General features: G+C 47.5%; 1 protein-coding gene across 1 annotated transcript in view; it reads left to right on the forward strand.

The window, feature by feature from the left end:
* gbf1 (golgi brefeldin A resistant guanine nucleotide exchange factor 1) overlaps positions 1 to 26,813 on the forward strand; it is a 106,253-nt gene that overhangs the window by 2,403 nt on the left and 77,037 nt on the right. Inside the window, exons 2-3 of the mRNA XM_084460909.1 lie at positions 2,426 to 2,529; positions 3,924 to 3,990. Coding sequence (XP_084317035.1) covers positions 2,434 to 2,529; positions 3,924 to 3,990 — 163 coding nt within the window. The 5' untranslated portion in view covers positions 2,426 to 2,433. The remainder of the gene's footprint in view (positions 1 to 2,425; positions 2,530 to 3,923; positions 3,991 to 26,813) is intronic.

Here is a 26,813-nt window from a genome sequence, read left to right on the forward strand (position 1 = left end):
ATTCATCTAACCAGTCATTCATCTAACCAGTCATCCATCTAACCAGTCATCCATCTAACCAGTCATTCATCTAACCAGTCATTCATCTAACCAGTCATCCATCTAACCAGTCATCCATCTAACCAGTCATCCATCTAACCAGTCATCCATCTAACCAGTCATCCATCTAACCAGTCATCCATCTAACCAGTCATCCATCTAACCAGTCATCCATCTAACCAGTCATCCATCTAACCAGTCATCCATCTAACCAGTCATTCATCTAACCAGTCATTCAACTAACCAGTCATTCATCTAACCAGTCATCCATCTAACCAGTCATTCATCTAACCAGTCATTCATCTAACCAGTCATTCATCTAACCAGTCATCCATCTAACCAGTCATCCATCTAACCAGTCATTCATCTAACCAGTCATTCATCTAACCAGTCATTCATCTAACCAGTCATTCATCTAACCAGTCATCCATCTAACCAGTCATTCATCTAACCAGTCATTCATCTAACCAGTCATTCATCTAACCAGTCATTCATCTAACCAGTCATTCATCTAACCAGTCATTCATCTAACCAGTCATTCATCTAACCAGTCATTCATCTAACCAGTCATCCATCTTACCAGTCATTCATCTAATGTCTGGTTTGAATTAGCCAGGCCTGCTATCAAGTCCACCCTTGCCACAAAATATAATTACTGGAATGTAAAGTACACTTGGTTAATACATCTCCCATTGCTTTTTGAAAGGTGAGCATTGTTAAGTGTGAGTTGACATGATGCAGGGAGTAGCTGTCCTGTGGATATGTTAGCTAGGCTAATTCATTGACAGGCAGTCATACTTTCATCCATGCTTAGCTATTTGATTACAATCATGTCAGGTGAATCATTTTATATCACGTTCACACCACATCTAGATGGTCCAGGTACCAGTAGTAGTAATACTGTAGTAGTAGTAGTAGTAGTAGTAGTAGTAGTGGTAGTAGTAGTAGTAGTAATACTGTAGTAGTAGTAGTAGTAGTAGTAGTAGCGTACTATTCTAACTCAGTCGCAAAGCAGCTTTCGATAGGGTATAAATCCACACGCGTTATGACGTTTGTGTTTGAATAAATGTTTGAAGCCATCAACACTCTTCCCTCTACAGGCCTATATCATTCATCCTTTCATCTGCACCAACACCACCTTCCCTATATCATTCATCCTTTCATCTGAACCAACACCACCTTCCCTATATCATTCACCCTTTCATCTGCACCAACACCACCTTCCCTATATCATTCATCCTTTCATCTGCACCAACACCACCTTCCCTATATCATTCATCCGTTCATCTGCACCAACACCACCTTCCCTATATCATTCATCCGTTCATCTGCACCAACACCACCTTCCCTATATCATTCATCCTTTCATCTGTACCAACACCACCTTCCCTATATCATTCATCCTTTCATCTGCACCAACACCACCTTCCCTATATCATTCACCCTTTCATCTGCACCAACACCACCTTCCCTATATCATTCATCCTTTCATCTGAACCAACAACACCTTCCTTATATCATTCATCCTTTCATCTGCACCAACAACACCTTCCCTATATCATTCATCCTTTCATCTGAACCAACAACACCTTCCCTATATCATTCACCCTTTCATCTGTACCAACAACACCTTCCCTATATCATTCATCCTTTCATCTGCACCAACACCACCTTCCCTATATCATTCATCCTTTCATCTGCACCAACAACACCTTCCCTATATCATTCATCCTTTCATCTGCACCAACACCACCTTCCCTATATCATTCATCCTTTCATCTGCACCAACACCACCTTCCCTATATCATTCATCCTTTCATCTGCACCAACACCACCTTCCCTATATCATTCATCCTTTCATCTGCACCAACACCACCTTCCCTATATCATTCATCCTTTCATCTGCACCAACACCACCTTCCCTATATCATTCATCCTTTCATCTGCACCAACACCACCTTCCCTATATCATTCATCCTTTCATCTGCACCAACACCACCTTCCCTATATCATTCATCCTTTCATCTGCACCAACACCACCTTCCCTATATCATTCATTCTTTCATTGTCTTGAATCTGGAATCAGGAATTTGAACAGAAGTCTCTTCTAGGACATAATCTTACTCACTCCACCGTGTATTTAAATGGTTTATCTGGTGATTTTTGAGGTAGGCGACATGGGGTGTAGGCCTATTAATAGAAGCCTAATCATTGTGATAATGTTTGATGAATGATAATGCTACAGATTGACTCCACGTCCAGAAATAAACTATCTTTATTTCAGCTTGGTAAGTCGTGTGTCGCATCTTCTCACAGTGAGGGAGAATGAGGCTAAGCTTCCTTAGCAAATTGATATCCAGTCTGACCCGTTTTTGTGTCTTGGCAGAGTGCAGGATGGTGGACAAAAATATCTACATCGTCCAAGGGGAGATATGCACGGTTGTTGGTGCCATCAAGAGGAATTCAAGATGGAATACCCACACGCCACTGGTAAGCAGCTCTCCTGCCATGCACTTAAAGTCGCACTGAAACGGACGTTTGAGATCATCTAACTTCCGTAGTTTGACGTTTTTTCCGACGCAAACGAGCTATGAGGGCGGGACATGTGTTTAGAGGAATTTGATTGGAACATTGACAAGTGGACGGGTTTTAAGAACTTCGGTAGAAGTTCGGTAGACAGATTCGATAGAAGGATAGCGTTGATTGACGGGTGGATGTCGTGAGATTCAGGTCACAGGACACTTTGTGAGGGACGTCTTAATATGCCAAGCACACCACCATAGTAACGCTTCACAGATTTTCAGGTCGAGGTCACTAACAGGCGGATGGAGAAGTAGACAGCGGAAATAGTGTAAATCTGAAAACAATGAGAACTCCCGCACAACCAGCATGTCTTCTTTTTTCTTTTCTTTTTTTTTTACAATCTAGCTGATTGGCCAGATAATCTCATGGTAAATGCCTTACAGCTCAAATACCAAAAATAATACTGTAGGTTATGTGTAGTACTGTGGTAAACTCAAGCCTACACATGATAGAGAGAGAGAGAGAGAGAGAGAGAGAGCTTGCTTGCTGGTAACGCCAGTTAGCTAGTTTAGGTAAAGGTTCAGTTCAGATATAACTGACGCTATAGCAGCGCCATTGTGGTTTTAGAACGAATAGTTGCTTCTCTCTGTCGTCACCTAAACCATGCCTGGAATCGCTGCTAGTATTTCCTCAAAGAACACTGATGGCGTGATCGTTTTCTTATCGGCCAATCACGCGGCTCTCTATCGAGCTTTTCCAGGAAACAGCCTGAGCGTCAGGATGCTCTGACGAGGCGACCTTCCCCCGCCCTGTGGAGAACAGCAGCATTGCACTTTTACACTTTTATATTTCTGTCGACCGACCGACTGAACTATAGAGCTATAAATTAGTGCTGAGTTACTACATGTATGTGCTGTAAATCTATGTGCTGTCCATATATGTACTGTAAATCTATCTACTTTACATCTATGTACTGTACATCTATGTACTGTACATCTATGAACTGTAAATCTATGTACTGTTCATCTATGGACTGTATATCTATGTACTATACATCTATGAACTGTAAATCTATGTACTGTTCATCTATGCACTGTATATCTATGTACGGTAAATCTATGCACTGTATATCTATGTACTGTCAATCTATGCACTTTATATCTATGTACTGTAAATCTATGTACTGTAAATCTATGCACTGTATATCTATGTACGGTAAATCTATGCACTGTATATCTATGTACGGTAAATCTATGCACCGTGTATCTATGCACTGTAAATCTATGCACTGTATATCTTTGTACGGTAAATCTACGCACTGTGAATCTCATGCTTCAGTTGTCCGTTTGGTTTGTTCCCAGGATGAAGAACAGGACCCGCTCCTCAACAGCTTCAGCCACCTGAAGGAGATCCTCAACAACATCAAAGGTGAGCCCTGCTTATCAGCCATGCTCGTCAGGGACATCTCTTAACCCTCACAGTCATCGTCTTGTTAAAGTAGTAGTTCGCTCAAAATGCATATCATTTAGGTATAGGTACTGCATTTGTAACGCGCTCCCCATCCAGTTGTTACACTGGCCCGGAGCGCCATTCACACACCAATGGCGGCAGCTGCCATGCAAGGCGCTTGCCTGCTCATTCGGAGCAATTTGGGGTTCAGTGTCTCGCCCAAGGACACTTCGACAGGTAGTCAGGAGGAGCCGGGATTCGAACCACCGACCCTACGATCACTGAACGACCCGCTCTACCGCCTGAGCTATACCGCCGTATGGTATGTTATTGAGTGAACTATCTCTTTAGATGCAAACTAAATGTACGAGCCAATAAGGGTTAGCCAACCGTTTTCTTTGTTTTAGCATGTGACGCTGACACACGCTTACAGTGTAGAGATGCACAAGATACGATCGAGCATAAAAACATTTGGAGTCCACTGCCGTCGTTCGCGGTCCCTGAAAGACAGACATTGTCGGTGAAAGTTGTAGAACGAGTAGCCATTGTTTCTCCCCCCCTTCCCCTCCTCCAATACATCACGCGGACGAGGCCTCCGTCAGTCGGGGGACCTTGAGGTCGAACGTTCAAGATTGCTTTCACAAAGTGCCTTTTTTCCCTCCTGTCGGACGAGTTAGAACATATTTAATCAGGTGTGCGTGGCATATTTCCACAGAGGAACTGGTTGGCCTTTCACGTTTGTCAATATTATCTCTCCCAATGTCTTACCGCGTGGGAGGCTGCTCCGCTTGATAATTTTAAGACGTCCCATTGAAGCGATACCAGTGTTTGTTCATCTTTTATCCAAATGCCTGGTAATGAGCTCGATGGCGAAGGTAAATGTTAGGGTGGGTTGTGCAAGTGTTCTTCTCCGCACAAAAGGGGGATGTTTTAAAACCAGGAGACGAGACGTGGAGGAGGTAGAGATGGCGTGTGGGTACAGTTGTTTTTTACAGCCGGATATTAAGAGAAAAAAAAGCCGTATTCAATTCGAAAAGTTTAAATCTGACGCCTTCTAAAGACTTAAAAACCCATCCTTCACACACATTTGTAGCCTACCTAACCTATAGTCCAAATACACCCCCATCTTTCCTGCGTAGCCATGTTAAGTGACGGGGTCTCGCGAGCCTGGGGGAGTGGGGCTATTCCATGGCCCCTGGGGGAGTGGGGCTATTCCCTGGCCCCTGGGGGAGTGGGGCTATTCCATGGCCCCTGGGGGAGGGGGGCTTTTCCATGGCCCCTGGGGGAGGGGGGCTATTCCATGGCCCCTGGGGGAGTGGGGCTATTCCATGGCCCCCGGCCAGCTCCAGATCAATCTGCTGTTGCTGTGTCGTCATGCTTTTGCAATGGGACTCCTGGCAAGCTTCCAAGCCAGACCTCCAACCCCATCCCATAGTCCCAGCAGGGCTAGCCAACCCCATCCCATAGTCCCAGCAGGGCTAGCTATCCCCATCCTTATAGTCCCAGCAGGGCTAGCTAACCCCATCCCTATAGCCCCATAAGGCTAGCTAGCTCTCATCCCTATAGCCCCAGCAGGGCTAGCCAACCCCATCCTTATAGTCCCAGCAGGGCTAGCTAACCCCATCCTTATAGTCCCAGCAGGGCTAGCTAACCCCATCCCATAGTCCCAGCAGGGCTAGCTAACCCCATCCCATAGCCCCAGCAGGGCTAGCTAACCCCATCCCATAGCCCAGCAGGGCTAGCTAACCCCATCCCATAGTCCCAGCAGGGCTAGCTAACCCCATCCCTATAGTCCCAGCAGGGCTAGCTAACCCCATCCCCATAGTCTCAGCAGGGCTAGCCAACCCCATCCCCATAGTCCCAGCAGGGCTAGCCAACCCCATCCCCATAGTCCCAGCAGGGCTAGCCAACCCCATCCCCATAGTCCCAGCAGGGCTAGCCAACCCCATCCCCATAGTCCCAGCAGGGCTAGCTAACCCCATCCCTCTAGTCCCAGCAGGGCTAGCTAACCCCATCCCATAGTCCCAGCAGGGCTAGCTAACCCCATCCCTATAGCCCCAGCAGGGCTAGCCAACCCCATCCCCATAGCCCCAGCAGGGCTAGCCAACCCGAGTCCCAGCAGGGCTAGCTAAACCCATCCCTATAGTCCCAGCAGGGCTATCTAACCCCATCCCTCTAGTCCCAGCAGGGCTAGCTAACCCCATCCTTATAGCCCCATAAGGCTAGCCAACCCCATCCCATAGTCCCAGAAGGGCTAGCTAACCCCATCCCTATAGCCCCAGCAGGGCTAGCCAACCCAATTCCTATAGTCCCATAAGGCTAGCTAGCTCTCATCCCTATAGTCCCAGCAGGGCTAGCTAAACCCATCCCTATAGTCCCATAAGGCTAGCTAGCTCTCATCCCTATAGCCCCAGAAGGCTAGCTGTCTCTCATCCCTATAGCCCCAGAAGGCTAGTTGTCTCTCATCCCTATAGCCCCAGCAGGCAGAGGGCTAGCTAACTCTCATCCCTATAGCCCCAGCAGGCTAGCTAGCTCTCATCCCTATAGCCCCAGCAGGCAGAGGGCTAGCTAGCTCTCATCCCTATAGCGCCAGCAGGCAGAGGGCTAGCTAGCTCTCATCCCTATAGCCCCAGCAGGCAGAGGGCTAGCTAGCTCTCATCCCTATAGCCCCAGCAGGCAGAGGGCTAGCTAGCTCTCATCCCTCTAGCCCCAGCTTGCAGAGGGCTAGCTAGCTCTCATCCCTATAGCCCCAGCAGGTAGAGGGCTAGCTAGCTCTCATCCCTATAGCCCCAGCAGGCTAGCTAGCTCTCATCCCTATAGCCCCAGCAGCCTAGCTAGCTCTCATCCCTATAGCCCCAGCAGGCTAGCTAGCTCTCATCCCTATAGCCCCAGAAGGCTAGCTGTCTCTCATCCCTATAGCCCCAGAAGGCTAGCTGTCTCTCATCCCTATAGCCCCAGCAGGCAGAGGGCTAGCTGGCTCTCATCCCTATAGCCCCAGCAGGCTAGCTAGCTCTCATCCCTATAGCCCCAGCAGGCAGAGGGCTAGCTAGCTCTCATCCCTATAGCCCCAGCAGGCAGAGGGCTAGCTAGCTCTCATCCCTATAGCCCCAGCAGGCTAGCTAGCTCTCATTCCTATAGCCCCAGCAGGCAGAGGGCTAGCTAGCTCTCATCCCTATAGCCCCAGCAGGCAGAGGGCTAGCTAGCTCTCATCCCTATAGACCCAGCAGGCAGAGGGCTAGCTATCTCTCATCCCTATAGCCCCAGCAGGCAGAGGGCTAGCTAGCTCTCATCCCTCTAGCCCCAGCTTGCAGAGGGCTAGCTAGCTCTCATCCCTATAGCCCCAGCAGGTAGAGGGCTAGCTAGCTCTCATCCCTATAGCCCCAGCAGGCTAGCTAGCTCTCATCCCTATAGCCCCAGCAGGCTAGCTAGCTCTCATCCCTATAGTCCCAGCAGGCTGAGGGCTAGCTAGCTCTCATCCCTATAGCCCCAGCAGGCTAGCTAGCTCTCATCCCTATAGCCCCAGCAGGCAGAGGGCTAGCTAGCTCTCATCCCTATAGCCCCAGCAGGCAGAGGGCTAGCCAGCTCTCATCCCTATAGCCCCAGCAGGCAGAGGGCTAGCCAGCCAGCCGCGGTCTCAGCCAGTGCCCCCTGAGCCCTCTGGGGAATGCCACCAGTACGAGATGGACAGGCACGGCTGCGCCAACAAGGCCTGGGAGGAATCCGCCATGCCCCCCCCCCCCCCCCATGCTCCCCCTCAACCCCCCCCCCCTCCCCCACCGACCCCAACCCGTCACCCCCAGAACACCAGAAGCCTTGTTAGAGCTCCAAGCCAGAGCAAACGGCGCTCTGTTATGTTCACCTACTTTGATTCTAACATCTGATAGTTTGCTTCTAGCTCTTTTGATAATTCAGGTACGTTTGCGAGGTTTGGGACTTTGGGTTTGGCGTTATGGGGTAGATCGTACCTCGTATTCATTATTTTGAATGATGTCAGAACACTGTATAATAGGAAATTATGACATTTGAAATACTAGCTATTTGTTTTGTCACGCTGACGTGGCTTGTTTTGAGATCAGCCTATAGCATTGGGTGAATGTATTGGGTAATTGGGGCTCTTTTTACCCCCTTATCTCACTGTGTCTCATAAGCACGCTACCCTGTTACCATGTCCCTCCTCTGAAGACAGACCAAAGCCTAGAGGAGCAGATCACCACCAGCCTTCAGCCTGCATCAGTGCTGTGCACACTGATCAATCTTTTGTTTTTGCAGCAACACATACCAGTTCCCTTGCCCCCCCCCCCCATACACACACACACACCAATAATTTCAGCGCGAATTCTTCCGGGCGGGCCGCGTTATGCTCCGAGGGTCCGCGGTGGCCCAGCTGTCTGCTTAATGAAAGCCTAATTCTATTCACAATAGCATCCTCGCTCCCTCTCGTAACAACAAACGCTCGCCAGCCGAAGGAAACGTGGATTAGTCCCCTCAAGGTTTCTCAGCCACTTTCTCTCTCTCTCTCTCTCTCTTGTTCTCCTGCTCTCTCTCTCCTCCCTGCCTCCCCGGCGGTGCCGGGGTGATTGGCAGGGCCATGTGCCCCAGCGCGGGGCAGCCATGCAGCTGGAAGTATATCATCTGCACTTCTAGCTGGGTAAATATAGCGGGGAGTCTTGTCAGGCAGAGAGATAAATTGTTCTGGGAAAGGAAGTGTTGTCTCTCTCTGCGAGAGGGGAAGAAAAAACTAGTTTCCTACAACTTCTGGAAGTCGAGAGGGGTCTTCTCCGGAAACAAAGGGGGCACAGTTAGGGGAGTCGGGTCAACAGTGGAGCATGTGTTGGGGTATCCCCTCACCCCCCCACCACCTCCCCATAACCCCATCTCTCTTATTTCTTACCCACTACCTCCCCACCTGACCATGACATACCCATATCACCGATGTCCGCTACCCCCCCCCCCCCCCCAATTCTCTCATGTTCATAGCAGGAGTACTGTATGTCCCATCTATGTCCCATGTTAGTATGCCCCATCTCTTCTTACTTGGATGTTCTGGATCGTACCAAATGCCTAATCCTCCATCACTAAAACTCATTAGACCCATATAATTCAGTGCTTTCCACTGCTTCGTGCTGGCATCTGCATTTTTAAACGTGAGCTACTTGTTTGCAAACAACATAAGCTGTCTTAGGATATATGCTTCACCTATGGTATCTAATAAAGTACCTTTGTCTTATACCCTTCTCAATAAATCAGTCATATACACAGTAGTGTCCAACATCTACCTGTGGACATGCTGCTACAGTGTGGGCAGAATACCATGTTGTGTTAGTAACCGCTAACAACAGCGCCGTCATCTGACCTGGGAGGTGAAGCTAACCTTCTCCACCTCCGTCATCTGACCTGGGAGGTGAAGCTAACCTTCCCCACCTCCGTCATCTGACTTGGGAGGTGAAGCTAACCTTCTCCAGCTCTGTCTGACCTGGGAGGTGAAGCTAACCTTCTCCACCTCCGTCATCTGACCTGGGAGGTGAAGCTAACCTTCTCCAGCTCTGTCTGACCTGGGAGGTGAAGCTAACCTTCTCCAGCTCTGTCTGTCCTTGGAGGTGAGGGAAGCGCAGCGTCAGTTGACCCGTGAGGCTGACTGGCTGAAGATGACCCTCGATTCCCTGACCAGCTTTTTCCTGCAGTCTGTATTTTCACCTGGTGTCCTCATGAGGCTGGGGTCCATCACTCTGAGATGGTGATGGAGAAAGAGAGAGAGGGAGGGAGGGAGGGAGGGAGGGACAGAGAGAGAGAGAGAGAAGAGAGAACGTCCTAGGAAGAAAACAAATCAGTTCTTTGTTGTTTACGAATCATTCCAACGTACAGTATATACGATTTATAAATTAACAGTTTTGTGGATTTTTTTTTCCGGGCCAATATAAGAGGCCAATAAAACGTTAATCTAAATTAAACACTAAAATGTAACATTGGACACTAATCATCTATAGATTGTGTGTAATTGCGTTCTATTCTTCTGTTCAGAGCCTAATCACACTCATCGACGTCACCTACAGTACAACCTAGCGTGTTTTACGTGCTCCCGACTACGCGGCACGAGCTTTAAGATAGATCCTCAGCGTTTCGTCCCCTCAATGGAGGGTTAGCGAGGGCGGTGTGTGGGTTAAGTGGGCCAGTAGCCGAGTGATGACAGCGTTAGCCATGAGGACATGTGTCGGGCTAATCCCGGCACTACACTGGAATTACAAACAAGCTACCAATAGTGACAAATTGGCGCTATGACAAATTCGGTGCGGTGCCTCTTACAACGAGCCCGAGCGTCCGTATGAGCTCCGTTTCTGATCGCTGACCTCCGATGTTCTCGTAACATCTGAGGCTTTGTTCTGGAAGTGTGGAATCTCTGCTCTACCTCCGATGTGGGGGGAGGTATTCCGTATAGGATTCATGTTTAACATCAAACAGACAAATCTCCGCCTCAATCCCCTGTTGAATAATTCGGTGGATTTATCTGATTGGTTGTGCGGGAGTCCGGACTCCACCGCGCCTGAGAGAGGCGGCGCGAACGGCACGTGGCCGACCGAGATCCATTCAGCCTTTTTTTCTTTCCGTCTTTATTCCTTCCTCTCGTCTCTCTTGTTTCTAGTCAGGCCCGACCTCAGCTTTTAAAGTCTTTCCCCCCCCCCCTCCTCCCTCCCAACCCCCCCACGTTTCCTCACGGCGAAGGTCAGATTTTTGACAGGTCTGCGGAGAAACCGGTCCGCGGACTCAAATCCCCTCATTTTTATTCATACAAATCCAGGTTTAGGGATTCCGGCGCTCGGCAGATCGCGGCGGCCCGTTGACTGACACGTCTGTCTCCGCGTTTTTTTTTTCTTCTTCTCTCCTCCGAACACTTAACGACATTCACCAGCACACCTCTAATTGACTGGAATGACGAGCGCGGCGGCGGCGGCGGCCGTCACCAGGGCACGGCGCCGGAATCACACAGCGGATGTTGCGGGGGGATGATTTGATCGCTAGCCGACTGACCTTTCGGATAATTACCTCGCCGTCCCCGGTGTAAAGGACAAAGCTCTGATGTTTTTTTTTGTTGGGAAGAGCGGAAATGAACCGGCGGAGCTGTTAATTGTGTCAGTTTAAAACGTCTGTTAGTCACGATTTATCCTGAATATTTTTAGCGGTAAAATTACTACAGGAAATGCCTTTATAAGCATAGATAATTTCTGCAAGTGTCTTGTGGATTTAGCGTTTTTATCTTATGGTTATTGGTCGCTATGTCTGGTCTGTAACCGTCTCTGTTGGTTAATCCACAAATTTCTCACCACCTCACTCATGGAGCTCATTATAGCGCCTTGTCCCTCAGTACGGGGGAACACACACACACACACACACACACACACACACACACACACACACACACACACACTCACAACTAGTTCAAGGTCAAGTGTGTGTGTCGTCTTGGCCCCACAGCTGTGCTCGGGAAGCCGAGGGTCGCAGCCCGCGCACGTGGGAACCAACCGTGCCCTTTCAAGCCCCCCGCCCCCCCCCCCCCCCCTGCCACCCGACACCCTCACATACATCATTCCCAATTGAACCGGCAGAACACAGTTGGCAGATGCCAAGGAGGAAGAAGAGCCATAATTGATCTAACTCAGGTCACCTATGCAAATATGTTTGCTCAAACTGGCATCCTGGCCTCCTCCAGACAAATGGCCCTGTGGGAAATTCCCATCGACAGTGTTGCCCCCCCCAGATCACCTATTACCTGTGACAGTAAAATCATAAGAGGTTATTGTCAAAGTCTGGGCATCTATGTCACTTTTTTGCGCTGTCAAAGCCCTTGAAATGGGAGTTGCCACTGTTTTTTGTTTTTTTTAAGATATTTTTTAGGGCTTTTCAGCTTTAATGGTATAGGACAGTTTGAGAGAGACAGGAAACGTGGGAGAGAGAGAGACCGGAGGACATGCGGCACAGGACCCAAGCCGGGAATCGAACCCGGGTCCGCCGCGCGAAGAACTAGCCTTCATATGGGGCGCGCCTTACCCGGTGAGCTATGGGGGTGCCCCTGTGTTGCCAATGTTAAGGAGCAGGTTATCCTTGCTCTATATTCATGTTCATCTTCCAGGATATCCATTCTTCTATACTGTCATATTATCGAGCTATAGAGGACTGATCCATGTCGCCAACTCTCAAAGAACATAGGAGTCTGTGATTATTTGTATTTGTACATTAACACTTAAATGATCTCTTCAAGTATATTAAATAAAGTATTGGTATGCCCTGTACTGCTTTAACGCTTTTAACCCTGAAAGTACAGTGACAACATTTCGAATATTAATTGGATTTTCCCTATAATACTAGAAAGCGCAGTTTCTCAGCTTTCAGCAAGTGTTGGAGTGAGGAATTTTTTAGATTTGTTAGATATTTTTTTTATATTATTAAATATTTGTTAGATATTTTTTAAAATGTTGCCGGTGACGTGGTCGTATCGAAAGGGTTAGAATCAAATATACTGTCCCCAGTACCCTCTGTCCCCCAACCACGGTTAATGTCCCAGTCACAGGGACAGTGTCAAACCTCTCCGGGAACAAGACTTGTCCTTCATGATCAGACACTTAGTTGTAGTTCGCGGTTTCCCGTGAAGCCAGAGTTACGCCAGTTAGCCAATAAAAAATGTCGTAGGTGTACAGTCGTTAATGTGGGCCTTCAGTTAACAAGTAATAAGGTGGGCTATTCTGCGTCCACGAACCGTTAGCCGAGCTTCTTTGTGACGTGTCACAGCGCCGGGCCACCCGCGCCTCGTGCAGGTGTACGAGCGGTAAGTCTTTGACCCGACCGGGCCATAAAAGTGCCAATCAAACGAAGGCGGCCTGATTAACGGCGGAGGTGGGGCCAGACGGGCCGCCACCTAGCGCTGGCTAGTAGCCGTAAATCTGGCCAGTTAACGTCGGCCTAACCGGGCCGTGACAGCCAGGGCTTACGGCCGGTGTGAAGAGGGGATGCAACTGTTGTCCTGTTTCAGAGGCCCTCAACAATGTGCTGAGTGGATGGAGAGTCCCCAGCAGAGGATCATTAATCATGCTGGGTCCACGCCGGGGGGGGGGGGGTCCAGGGGGCCGAGCCACGGAGAGCCCCGATGGTGCTGACAGGAACAGAGGGCAAGACTTGAGCAAAACAAACGAGCCCCCCATAAGAGAGGAGATGGTCAGACAGGCGGGGGGAGGGGCTAGACTCTCCGGTTTTCGGCGAACGAGGTAGAGACGCGGTCGCAAAATAGACCGATCACGATCTCGCGTTAAGATCCCGCGCTAACCGAGAAGCGGAAGAACGTACGCTAACTTTAACGCAGACGCTGTTTCGGAGGGTACGGTAATCCCAGTACACCCGACAATTACGATGAAACATAGCTGGCTAATTACCTTTTCGCCTCCTGCGTTAGCGAGGATGACCTCACGCAAACATAATCGGACCGCACCAATGAAAGGGGACATTCTCGGTGAAGATACTTTTGGAGAAGTGTGTTCAGATGTGTACGTACCCACCCATGAACCCACACAGGCCACACCCTGATTCCACAATGGCCCACCCTGACTCCGCTAGCCTTAACCGTGGCCCACAGAGTCTAGAATGGATCCTACTGTACAAGTCCAGGTTTGGACCCGACCTAATGTCTGTTGTCAGCTGTGAAGCAATGCCGAGGATTTAGTGTTCCCCAACCCGCTACCTGGACGGTGAATGTTCTGCTAAGCATATTCTTATGAGGTGGTAATTGGGGGAGGAGGTAATGGGGGTTTGAGGTTCAGCGTCGCTTTAATGACTCCACACCGGGAGCCGAGAGCGTTGATAAAGCGCCGGGTGTTAAGGCGGAGTTTGGGACGTTTCAACACCTCGGCGTCCTGCGGCCCCCCCTCCGTCGGGGGCCGGCTCTAAAAACAACCCCGGGGCTGCTGCGTGTGGTGACACTTTGATGGGGCCGACGGCATTTTCCAGGTTGACAATGTGGTCCCGGTATTGACAATTTTTGGAGGTGCCAAGTGTTGGCTTTCAGTGTGTAAATGAATGTGCGGGCTAAGTTTAACACCTCCACCGGCACAAGGTTGAAACCCTTTTAGACGAGAAGCCGTGCATCATATCTGACCGCCCACACGGCTGGATTGTTGGCGCATACCTGTGCCTGTATTGTCCTATATTACACTAGACCCTATATTGTTCTATATTATACCAGACCCTATATTGTTCTATATTATACCAGATAGAACAACTCAAAATTTACTTTGAATGTTTCCATTTTTCTTGAGGAGAAACTGTAATGTAACCAACAGACTGTTTTGCAATGGAACTAATATTTTTACAGGCAGTAATAATTGGCGCAGTAATATTTCACATACATGTAGAACGGTAAAGAGGCTTTGCCTGTGGTATATTGTGGTATATTGTGGTATATTGTGGTATATTGTAGTATATTGTGGTATATTGTGGTATATTGTGGTATATTGTAGTATATTGTGGTATATTGTGGTATATTGTGGTATATTGTAGTATATTGTGGTATATTGTGGTATATTGTGGTATATTGTGGTATATTGTGGTATATTGTGGTATATACCATATCATTGCAATATAATTGCTGTTTGTTTCACTTCTGGTTGGACGCACATAATTTTGTTGCACTGTCTTGTGCTGTGTAATGACAATAAAGTGAATCTAATCAAATGTAATAAGTACCGCAAAGTACTCCAAAGCACACCACAAAGTACCTCAAAGTATTCCGCAAAGTACCGCAAAGTACTGCAAAGTACCTCAACGTTTACTGCAAACTACCGCAAAATATAAAAGTACCTCAAAGTACCCCAGAGTATACCGCAGAGTACTGCAAAGTATTGCTGTGTACCCCAAAGTATACCACAAAGTACTGCAAAGTATACCACAGAGTACCCCAAAGTATACCACAAAGTACCTCAAAGCACCCCAAAGTATACTGCAAAGTATCATAAGAACTACCAAAGTATACCACAAGTACCACAAAGTACACCAAAGTATACCACAAGTACTACAAAGTACGCCAAAGTATACCACAAAGTACCCTAACAGTATTATTAATTAGCTTTTTTAGATTATTACATTATCAGTCAAGTATTACTTTATCAGTCTGGACATTTTATTACATTATTGGTTAAGTTATTACATTATCAGGCGTTATTACATTATCAGTTAATTATTAAATTATCGGGTGCTACAGACCCTATATTGTTCTTTATTATACTAGATTCTATATTGTTCTATATTATACCAGACCCTATATATTTAAAACCAGACCCTATATTGTTCTATATACTAGGTCCTATATTGTTCTATATTATACTAGATCCTATATTGTTCTATATTATACCAGACCCTATATTGTCCTATATTATACCAGACACTATATTCTCTATTATACCAGATCCTATATTCTCTATTATACCAGACCCTATATTGTATATTATACCAGACTCTATATTATTTTTTATTATACCAGACCCTATATTGTTCTATATTATACCAGACCCTATATTGTTTTATATTATACCAGACCCTATATTCTCTATTATACCAGACCCTATATTCTCTATTATACCAGACCCTATATTGTTCTATATTATACCAGACCCTATATTCTCTATTATACCAGACCCTATATTCTATATTATACCAGACTCTATATTATTTTTTATTATACCAGACCCTATATTGTTCACCTTCCATTAGCTGTGGGTCATTTTCTGTCCCGTATGGTTTGAATGGCTGTTGGGAGGATATGGATGGTCACCAGCGCCTGGCAATCCGTAAAAACTCCTCCTGGTTGAAGAGCTTCTTTACACTAAGAAGGAGATTTTATATATTATCTTTTCTGCAAAGGGCTGATGTGACACCAAGCTTTAATACAAAAAGTATGCAGCTCATTCATTCAAATCAAATCAGGTCATTCTCGGGTGTAAGTAGAGATTACGAACATGAAGAATGCACATCACTGTGTGGATTTGGACGTTTCTTATCCCTCTTAGATGCGGGTCGAAGTTCGATTGCGTAGGACCTACTCATTCGCTTTCAAGAACGTCGCATACAGTACATACGTACCTGCGTGATCCACAAGTATGCGTTCTCCAGACTCGGGGAAGAACGGCGGCCATGATGGGATAAGTAATGGTTATGAGGTCATGTCACGAATACTTAACGGTCTGAAAACAAAGCCGGCATAAAAAGGCTAAGCATGTAGGATGCCACGGGGGGTGGAGTTAGGCGCTAGCCGGTCTTGTCAGGGGGGGGTTCTGCTATGTGGACAGAGCATAATTCACCGACCCCCCCCCCCCTTACCCTCTTCACTATCACTCTAATGGCGGCAGTGGACACAGAACCATTCTTGGTTGTTTGTCACAACACGGACAAATATAAGGTCTGAGCCCGACAGAGCGCCGTGATTCCTTATGGAACGTTATGCGGGCGGTGGGTCTTGCGGTTTCGGACGCGTTGTTTACGGGGGACGTCGCGAGGGGAGGAGGGCGGAGACGACGCCACGGATCATCTCTTCAGCTCGGAGAAACGAAAAGCACACACTGCGCCCCGGCGATGGGAGCAGCCCCTGCTGCGGGGGGCTCGGCTGGGGCGGTGGGGGGGGGGGGGTGCGGTGGGGGGGGGGGGGGGGGGGGTCTTTTTGTTGTTGTAGAAAATAAGGGGCAGCATTAGTATGTCGGGCGGCGCTGCCTTGCTTGTGTGGTGCTCACATCCTTAAGCCTAGGGCGTCCCAGTGAGAATCCCAGACTGCCTTGATGGACTGGCTTAATAAACCTCTCTCTCTCTCTCTCACACACACCCACACACACACACACACACACACTCACACACTCCTCTCTCTCTCTACACACAGCTGCTTGGTATTTCATGGGCCATAAGGGCCCAGTGACCACGGACATTCTAATACACATATCCAATTAGATAAGCATTGCTGTGCGTTCGGTTTCCAACTGTGATTCTCACACACACGCGCACGCACGCACACACACACGCACACACACGCACTGGGTATTGCATTTGTTGCTTTGTCAAATCTTCGAGTAGGTAAACAAGACATTTATTTAAGGTCACTTTCGTCTCTGAGGCAACAATTATTTAATAAAATGAATACAATTATTTCACGTAGAATTAAAGTAATATTAAGTGATATGCCTACTGCATACTTTTTTTGGGATTGAGGCCTACTTACTGTATATTAAGCAATGTATAGTTTCATAGTATTCTCCATGGAATACAAGAGTTAGTTCCCAGAAGACACATAGCAATTCCCTGCTCATCTGTGTGGCTTGAGTCGTCCAAATTGACACTATGCCAACTCTTGTGATGATTGGGTGGGCGGGGGGGGGGGGGGGTTAAGCCTGTCGCCTTGTTCCTTTACCATGCCAAAGCTGATACTCGATTACACTTCAATGAAATTATCTCCAGGACATCTATAGCCTTCCCCCCCCCCCCCCGCCAACCCCCCCTCTCCTGTTTGGTCATGGAACAGGGGGGGGGGCGCTGGCAAACGGCAATAGCTTCCAAGTGGATGCCTGGAATTAAATAAAGACGGCCTATTCCTGGTGCGCAGCTGGGGGCTTTTTGAAAGGAGTGCGTACTGTAAAGGTGACACGGGTCAAAACCTTCTTGTCGGGGGGCGACGGGGGGCAGACAGAGGGCCAGACACTGTGGCGGGCGGGCGTGGCGTTGGGGCCTGGCACCGTTCGACAACTGACGGCGTTTCAGGGCATAAATATTGAATCGGGGTGGCATACATGTGCACACTGTCGCATTCGAAAGCTGTTGACGTGCCCCTTCTGAAATAGAATGGGATCAGCGCCTCGCCGATTACAAATTTTGACAAAAGCTGGCGTGCTGACAGGGGGGGGGGGAGACGGGGCGCGCCGGTGAGGCCGCAGCTGACCAGGAGACACGCTAACAACCTGGGACAACAAGGAGGTGTTGATCTCTCTGAAGGCAAAATAGACCTGCCCATGTACTGTGACACACACACACACACACACATACGCATACAGTACACACACACACACACACACACACGCACACACACGCACACACACATACACACACAGTTTTGCTCTCTAATGCCAGCCGTCTCTGTCTCATGGTTGGCATCTCTCTCTCTCTCTCTCTCTCTCTCTCTCTCTCTCTCACACACACACACACACACACACACACACACCGGTCCGTATGATCTCAGGGCGCTGCCGTGGCTGAGGGAGGCGGGGCTTGGACGTGAACTCGTCAGGAAAGGGGAGGGGGGTTCGAGGGTTTAACACTCATTATGACCATGGGAACATCATCGCTCCTGACAGCTATGACTTATACTCCTCTAGCTCGGTCCTAGTAGTACTGGCCTGCGCTTTGGCAAGGGCCTTGGTGATTATACATTACATTACATTACATTACATTACATTACACTCATTTAGCAGACGCTTTTATCCAAAGCGACTAACAATAATTGCATTTAACGTAGGAAGAGCCAATGTACTACTACTTGCCAGAACTCACAAGTGCATCTTCTCTCTAAAACAAGTGACTCAGAGCATAATCTAGTGCTGAAGGCAAAGTGCAAGAATCACAATCTAAAGTACAGTGCAATATAATGTAATACAATAAGTGCTTAGGTGGGAGGATTGTTGTAGTACTTCTTGAAGAGATGAGTTTTGAGCCTGCGACGAAAGATGGGCAGTGACTCTGCTGTCCTGACATCAGTGGGCAGCTCATTCCACCACTGCGGGGCCAGGACAGAGAAGACCCATTATACTACATATATTATTGGAATTTGCTGAGAATTGATACAGCCTATATTGTGTATCACCATGGTGGTATTCTGATATGTGAGACTATTGTTTGATATCTATTTGCCTGATTTAGGGGACAAATTGGGTCAAAAACCACGGCATTGATTTCAGTATTCGTGCAGGGTTCCCGCGGTGCCTCAAAAAGTCTTAAAAGTCTTGAATTTATGAATTTGGATATAATACCTTAAAAAGACTTGGAAAAAGTCTTGGATTTTGATTTGATGGGTCTTAAAAAAGTTGTGCTGTAGGTAACTTGTTCTCCGTATCGCATTTCTCGTAACAAGTTCACCTATGAACCTCGATGATTTGACCAAATAAATCAACCAGAACCAATAATCGCGAACGCAACGCAGCCCCGGAGAAAAATTCTCAGAACACGTGAGTTGAGTTGGAACTCGTTGGAACACACGCCAACAGATCACCTCAGAGTTTGCCAAAAGCCCAGAACGGAGACGCCGAAACGAAAAGAAAGACGCCAGGCGAAAATAAATTTGGCTAGTTTATTCGTTACATTGGGAATTAGTATGGTAAATGGTAAATGGACTGCACTTATATAGCGCTTTTCCACCTTAGCGGCACTCAAAGCGCTTTACAATGGCCTCACATTCACCCATTCACACACACATTCACACACCAATGGCGGTAGCTGCCATGCAAGGTGCTAACCTGCTCATTGGGAGCAATTTGGGGTTAGGTGTCTTGCTCAAGGACACTTCGACATGTGGACAGTCGGAGCTGGGATTCGAACCACCATCACGTGCCCCCACTTTCCACATCTTGTTTGTTACCATAGCTGCCTCCATGATGTGTGCTCGCTAGCTAACATACTATATCAAATAACGATAGCTGAGGTGAGAACGCTAACTTATCCAATAATTTTTTCTAGCTAGCTAGCCAAAAGAAGATAAAAGCACAACTATAACATCCTTATGAAAGTAAACTGGCTAGCTATCGTTAACATCACCTCATGACAGCTAACTAGCTAACAGCTATCTAGTTACGCTGTCCCTTTTAAATAAATAAATGAATTGAATTAAATGAAGTGATAGGGGAGTGGTTATGCTAATGAGGCTCACTAGAGGAGACCATTCTCAACCAGTTGAAAATAAGACGAAAATGTAACACTACTTCTCATAAAGCAAAGAACGGACATATTTAATTATTTTGTGTTTCTTCAACGCCCTCTTGTGCAAATAGCGTATAAAAACCCTAGAAAGTGTGACCAATACTCCTTTAAAATAAAAAAATGCCCACCCTCATTAGTACACTCATTTATTGAGTCACATTTTCACTTAAATGTGCCTCTTTAACACTCTTGGAGGTGCTTATGATATAGTTTTGTAAAGATAAATAGGCGAAGTTATACCCTTAGTGGTCTGGTTGTACAGTATGTTTTAATCCCAGTGAGAGAGAGACATTTCTCCATCTGGCTCCAGTAGTCCAGAGCAGGGCCCTGTGTTCACAAGGCAGCGTCCAGCCATCCCAGCGATGCACATAAGCCCGTGTTGGTTTTAAACCGTACAAATGTCCGCTAAACTAGCAGGAGAGGAGCGGGTTATGAGTGGCGAAATGTCGGCCCCTGAATTTACGACCTGGGAACATACGCCGGAGAAGTGTAGCGGCGCGTCGTGTTCTTGGGGAGTGCGCGCGCACGTGCGTGCGTGTGTGTGTGTGTGTGTGTGTAAAAGGGGTTCTGTATTTCAGACACGGAGGGTCAGGGGGGGAGCTGAACTCGCGAACCAACGGGCAGCACCGTTACTGTCGAGTCGAGTATAGGTCAAAGTAATCCGGGGCTCAACGATCAGATTCCCTTGAACACTACGGCACAGATGTATAGATGTGCTCTTTATAGAATAGCCACGCACCGGCGATTTCCTCCTCCGAGCCGAGGAACAAAGATGTTGGAGGGTTGACTGACTATAGATGCTGGAGCAGTGACTGCATTTAGGCTCGTCATGATGGGAGCTTGACCTAATGGTATTCAGATAGGCAATATTATCTTTTCTATGGCTCTGGTAGAAACCAACAAATTTGACCTTTTTTTTGTAATTCTTTATTTTTGTCATTTTCAAAAAGTAATTTTAATTAAGTGAGTTTTACAATCAAGAATCACTCGATTTTATACAAACTGCTGTGATGCTGAAGTTCGGACAAGAACCACTAGATTCTATACAAACTGCTGTTGTCTCTTGGATCCTGTTCAGGAACCAAAACCATAGTGTATTTTTGTCCGCATTTACATGAGCCCTTTGCATATGTCGGACATGTACGCCGTCGGTTCGCCGTTAAGCCACAGATGTACAGCTGCATACGGGATAATCCACCTAATGCATCCATCTCTCAACGGACACACTGGGCCATTTACAGGACAAATTGAAGGGGGATCATGTTTGGGGAGATTGAAGTCGTTAGGTATTATCATAGTCACAAGCTGCTTGATTGACCTCCGATTAGTGCGTTGTGTGTTCTGTGTGGGGCCTGGTGGAGGGAGCGGTGGGGCCAGCGTAGTGTCAGATGCTGGAGAGACCCGGGAGAGAGACGCTGTCTGGGGCATGTGTAGCCAACCACCAGCACGCCCACAGAACACGGTGACGCTCCACCTTTGTCTGGCCGTCAGACTGACCGCCTCACGTTCAGACTACACACACCCACGGCCATTTTCTTTAAAGGTGACAAAAGGGATAGACAATTGTTTTTCTGTTTATCAGAGGTGACATGACCAGTGGCGCAAGGGGGCGAGGAGGCCCCGTGTTGTCATAGCTAAGTATACATCCCTGACAGCTCCATAATAGGTTCCAGGAAGTTCAGTGGAAAATAAAAACAAAGCAACATTTCTAGCTGATTGACTTTGAAAGGACGTTTTTCCCGCTGAATGGGAAAAATGTGGACTTCAGCATTCCATGGCCGTGATGCCAGTCGGATGGGATAGGCGCAGCCTTGCGTGTGCAGAACGGGGCGGGGCCGCGCTGCAGACACGCCACACTGCAGAAATACACTTTATGGGAAAGAATCTGGCCATGGATTTGAAAGAGCAAATAACAACAAATGGAGGGAGGGGAGGGGGGTTATTGTTTAAAGTTGGGGGATAAATGGAGGTGATATTGTTTAAAACTGGGGGGAAAATGGAGGTGATATTATATAAAACGGGGGGGTATATGGAGGTGATATAGTTTAAAACGGGGGGGGGGGGGTGGATATTTATGGAGGTGATATTGTTTAAAATGAGGGGGGTATATGGAGGTGATGTTTAAAATGGGGGGGTATATGGAGGTGATATTGTTTAAAACAGAGGGATATATGGAGGTGATATTGTTCAAAACTGGGGGGATAAATGGAGGTGATATTGTATAAAACTGGGGGGAAAATGGAGTATATGGAGGTGATATAGTTTAAAACGGGGGAGGATATATGGAGGTGATATTGTTTAAAACTGGGGGGAAAATGGAGGTGATATTGTTTAAAACAGAGGGATATATGGAGGTGATATTGTTTAAAACAGAGGGATATATGGAGGTGATATTGTTTAAAACGGGGGGGTATATGGAGGTGATATTGTTTAAAACGGGGGGGTATATGGAGGTGATATTGTTTAAAACTGGGGGGACATATGGAGGTGATATTGTTTAAAACTGGGGGGACATATGGAGGTGATATTGTTTAAAACTGGGGGGACATATGGAGGTGATATTGTTTAAAACTGGGGGGACATATGGAGGTGATATTGTTTAAAACGGGGGGTATATGGAGGTGATATTGTTTAAAACGGGGGGGGGATATGGAGGTGATATTGTTTAAAACTGGGGGGCGGGGTATATGGAGGTGATATTGTTTAAAACTGGGGGGCGGGGTATATGGAGGTGATATTGTTTAAAACGGGGGTTGGGGTATATGGAGGTGATGTTGTTTAAAACTGGGGGGCGGGTATATGGAGGTGATATTGTTTAAAACTGGGGGGCGGGGTATATGGAGGTGATATTGTTTAAAACGGGGGTTGGGGTATATGGAGGTGATGTTGTTTAAAACTGGGGGGCGGGTATATGGAGGTGATATTGTTTAAAACTGGGGGGCGGGTATATGGAGGTGATATTGTTTAAAACTGGGGGGCGGGGTATATGGAGGTGATATTGTTCAAAACTGGGGGGATAAATGGAGACGATACTATTTAAAACTGGGGCAGGGTATATGGAGGTGATATTGTTTAAAACGGGGGTTGGGGTTATATACAGAGATGATATTGATTGAAACGGGGAGGGGGGGGGATATACGTAGATGATATTGTTTGAAACTGGGGGGAGGGGGGGGGGCAGAGAATACAGTATGGAGATGACATGTTTCTGAAGTGTATCTTTTGAACGCTGTCTGTTATAACATTAGTAGGAGAGTCGTTAGTAGTAGGAGTCTCTCTTATACGTAGTCCAGTTTTAAAACTTCTGATGTATCAGTACTGCCATTCTTTTTCACGTCACTTTTAGAGTTGGACCAGTGGGAATGCGGGTGAGTTCTTAGTGGTTTATAATGATTGGTCTGAAAGCCGGTAATGTAAGCAGCATTGTCCCAACGCTTAGCTCTGGGATCCACATGATGTAGCGCACGTTGTTCCCAAACCAAACTGGGAACAAGATACTCTTTAAAACCCCCAGAATATTATTTTATCTCTCTTTATTTTAACGTTGGTAATGGTAGACCAATGGCGAAGAATTATCTTGCCAAGGACAGAAACCAAAAACTGTCTTTTGAAGCTGCGATTAAAGCCGTTTTGTGGTATGAAACATATGGTGACAAAAAAGAAAGAGTTTTCAGACTTGAAAGCTTCTGGCGAACGTCGTTTTATTCTTTTTAATCAAGTGGCGAGTGTAATAAGGTGAGATAAATCCAAATTCTAAACGGCATTGAGTCCTCAGCTCCAGCAGAAGTGCAGCTGACAGGGCGGAAGCTCGGCGAAGCCAGACGAGAGGCCAGGGATCGTACTGTGCTAAGTATTCGTCCTGCTCGGCGTCCATTTCTTGCTCCTCGACATTCCCTTGTGAGAGCCGAGACCCGAGTGTTTACAAACACCTATCCCGCTGTCTCTCACAGCAAAAAATCCTGTCATGAATTCATAAAGATAATGCACTCTCTGGATCCGATCCCATTTGCTCAGCTGTCCGACATTACCCCACAGTATCCTGGAGGAGCCACTTACCACAGCGCGGTTTAAAATTACTGCACTCCTGGCAAATGGCTGCAGTATTAGACTCCAACACCACTTTTGTAAATTGTGTTTGTATTCCCTCTTTTTTCCTCCTTTTGCCTCTCCGGTTTGGTTAAATTATGTGCTGAAAGATGTTTTATGACAAACAGCAAGCCCTAGGGAAGTGCACTTTATACATCACTCGGAGCGGCCTGCCATGTGAACTGCCTTGGAGTGGTTCTTTTTTCTTTTTTTCTTCTTCTTTGCTCTTCAATCTCTCAGCCCCCCTCCTCTCGCTCGAACGGAGAGCGAACGCTTGAAGGATGGGGGTCTCCTCCACAGCGGAAGGTTCTAGTTGTAGAGTGCTCGCCCAGCCCTCTGCGTCAGAGGTAAAGGACACCCTCGTCGTCGTGGGGGGGGGGGGCAGGGGGTCGCGTTGGACGTCGTACCCTTTGACCCCCGCTGTACCCATTCAGCCCAACCCCTTCACCCCACACTCGTATGGCAGACATGCGGGCCCACAGGGGAGTAATTTATGGCAGTTGTCGCCTTGGTCCGCTAAGCTGGGCCATGGGCTCGTCCAGAGGCTCTGAGCGCGGCGTTTCAGGGCCCCGGTGGGGATAAACCCGATAGGCTTTAATGTTTCCCCACCACGGAGCTCCTGTGGCATCAGAGGACAGAAATGTCCCCCAAGCCGGCCTCTGTCGACTAAAGTCACCACGCGTCGCCATGTAGGGCCGGTTACGGAGGAGGCGACGACGACGTGACACGTGATTCAAGACGGGTCGTCCTCGTTTTCGGGAAAGCGACCAAACGTACGAGGGAGGGCTGTCTGCACGTTTAAGATTCATCATGTTCGTGGAAAAAGTGGTGTACGTGACACTGGGTTGTGTGAAAAAGGAATCAATCACCAATGCATTTGTGTACAGTGTCGGCCTCTGCCTGTTTTAGGGCTGCATCCGACTGAGTTTTGAGTCGAACCAGATTTGCCTGTTCAAACCAGAGATTCGATGATCTGTTCATTCATTCCTTTTCCCCCTATGCTGAGGGGGAGTCTGGACAGCTGTGAAACTTTAAACTTTAGACTGGCATGTGTCACGTTCAACCACTTTATTCCGCCTTTAAGTCTCCTTTTACTGCGCAACAAATAGCTATGATAGTAGCCTAGATCTAAAACTAATGATTGGTCTGTCCTGTATAAATCACCAGGCAGGTGAGTGGTCTTGATAGTGGAGCAAAAAAACGACTTCTCGACTTCAAAAACGACTTCAGTTGACTTAAGGGTCTCCGACTGACGATTGGACTTGTCGGCTTTCAGGGGGCAGCCCTACCCTTTTTCATGACTTATTGTGTTTTCGCTGTAGCCCTTTCAATAGAGCGCTGTAGGCCTTTGAGGGCGTGCATGACGGGCGCTAGCAGTGGCAGGCTAACCCCAGGCCCCCCGCTCTCCCGGCTCTAAGCTGCAGATGGACCAGCCTGGACGGTCTCCCAGGCTGTTTGCTCGGGTGTTTCTTAGCGGCTGGACAGAGTGCAGCGCTGGCTTGAGAGGACCCGGCTGCTCACTCACTATACGCTGCCAAGTACTGGTCAAACAGCACGCAGGCCGGCAGTAGCATGCATCCTGCATTAGCTTCCCTACAGAGAGCAGCGTGCGAGAGAGCCTCATTAATACCCCTCTGCTGGCTGGCTGGCTGGCTGGCTGGTTGGACTGGGTAGTGTACTGGTTGGCTGGCTGGCTGCTGGTTGGACTGGGTGGTGTACTGGCTGGCTGCTGGTTGGACTGGGAGGTGTGCTGGCTGGCTGGCTGGTTGGACTGGGTGGTGTGCTGGCTGGCTGGCTGGTTGGACTTGGTGGTGTGCTGGCTGGCTGGCTGGCTGGCTGGTTGGACTGGGGGGTGTGCTGGCTGGCTGGCTGGCTAGCTGCTGGTTGGACTGGGTGGTGTGCTGGCTGGCTGGCTGGCTAGCTGCTGGTTGGACTGGATGGTTCTCAGTTCAGTTCTGTCCTCTCAACACCGGCCCTCCAGCCTCCAGTGAGCTGAACCGGCCCAGATTAGCATTAATCCTTCTTAATGCCGGGACTCATAATATAGTCATTAGGTGACTTGAGACTAAGCCATCCCACCTAACTCCAGCGATTTATCAAACACACACACATGATTTCCTGTCAATGCTGGGAGGGCATAAAGAGTGTCTGAATAGTGGTACCAGCCTATTAATACTGATGAAGGCCTGTGAGTAGTACCATTCACACGGACCATTCACAGTACCATTCACACGAGGAAGAGTTTGGAAGCAGGGCTGAATGGATGATGGGCTTTTCTCCCCTTAATCCTGCTAGTGTTGTTTGTATTCTCTCTCCTTTACTAGCTGAAATACTACACTAGGGCTGGGTTTAAAAAATCGATTCATCGATTCTGAATCAAATGATTCAGAATCGATTCATGAATCCCAAAATCGATCTTTTATTTAATGAATGAATTAATAAATGAAGAAATGAATAGTTCATTAATTAATTCAATGATTCATTCATTTATTCATTTTTGGAAATCAGTATCGATACCCAGCCCTAGTATTGATGTGTTGCATAACTTGGCAGTCATGTAATTAAGGTTCGGCAAAAAAAAAGAGGTTTTAGTAACACTAACCGAATCGATATTGAATCGAATCGAATCGTGATAATCGATTCTGAACCTTGTGAATCGGAATCGAATCGATTCTTGAAATTCGACTCGATACCCAGCCCTATACTACACTCATACCCGGCGTGGTGTGAAACCACTT

Source organism: Borostomias antarcticus (genome assembly GCF_949987555.1).
Source record: "Borostomias antarcticus genome assembly, chromosome: 34".
Taxonomy (NCBI): domain Eukaryota; kingdom Metazoa; phylum Chordata; class Actinopteri; order Stomiiformes; family Stomiidae; genus Borostomias; species Borostomias antarcticus.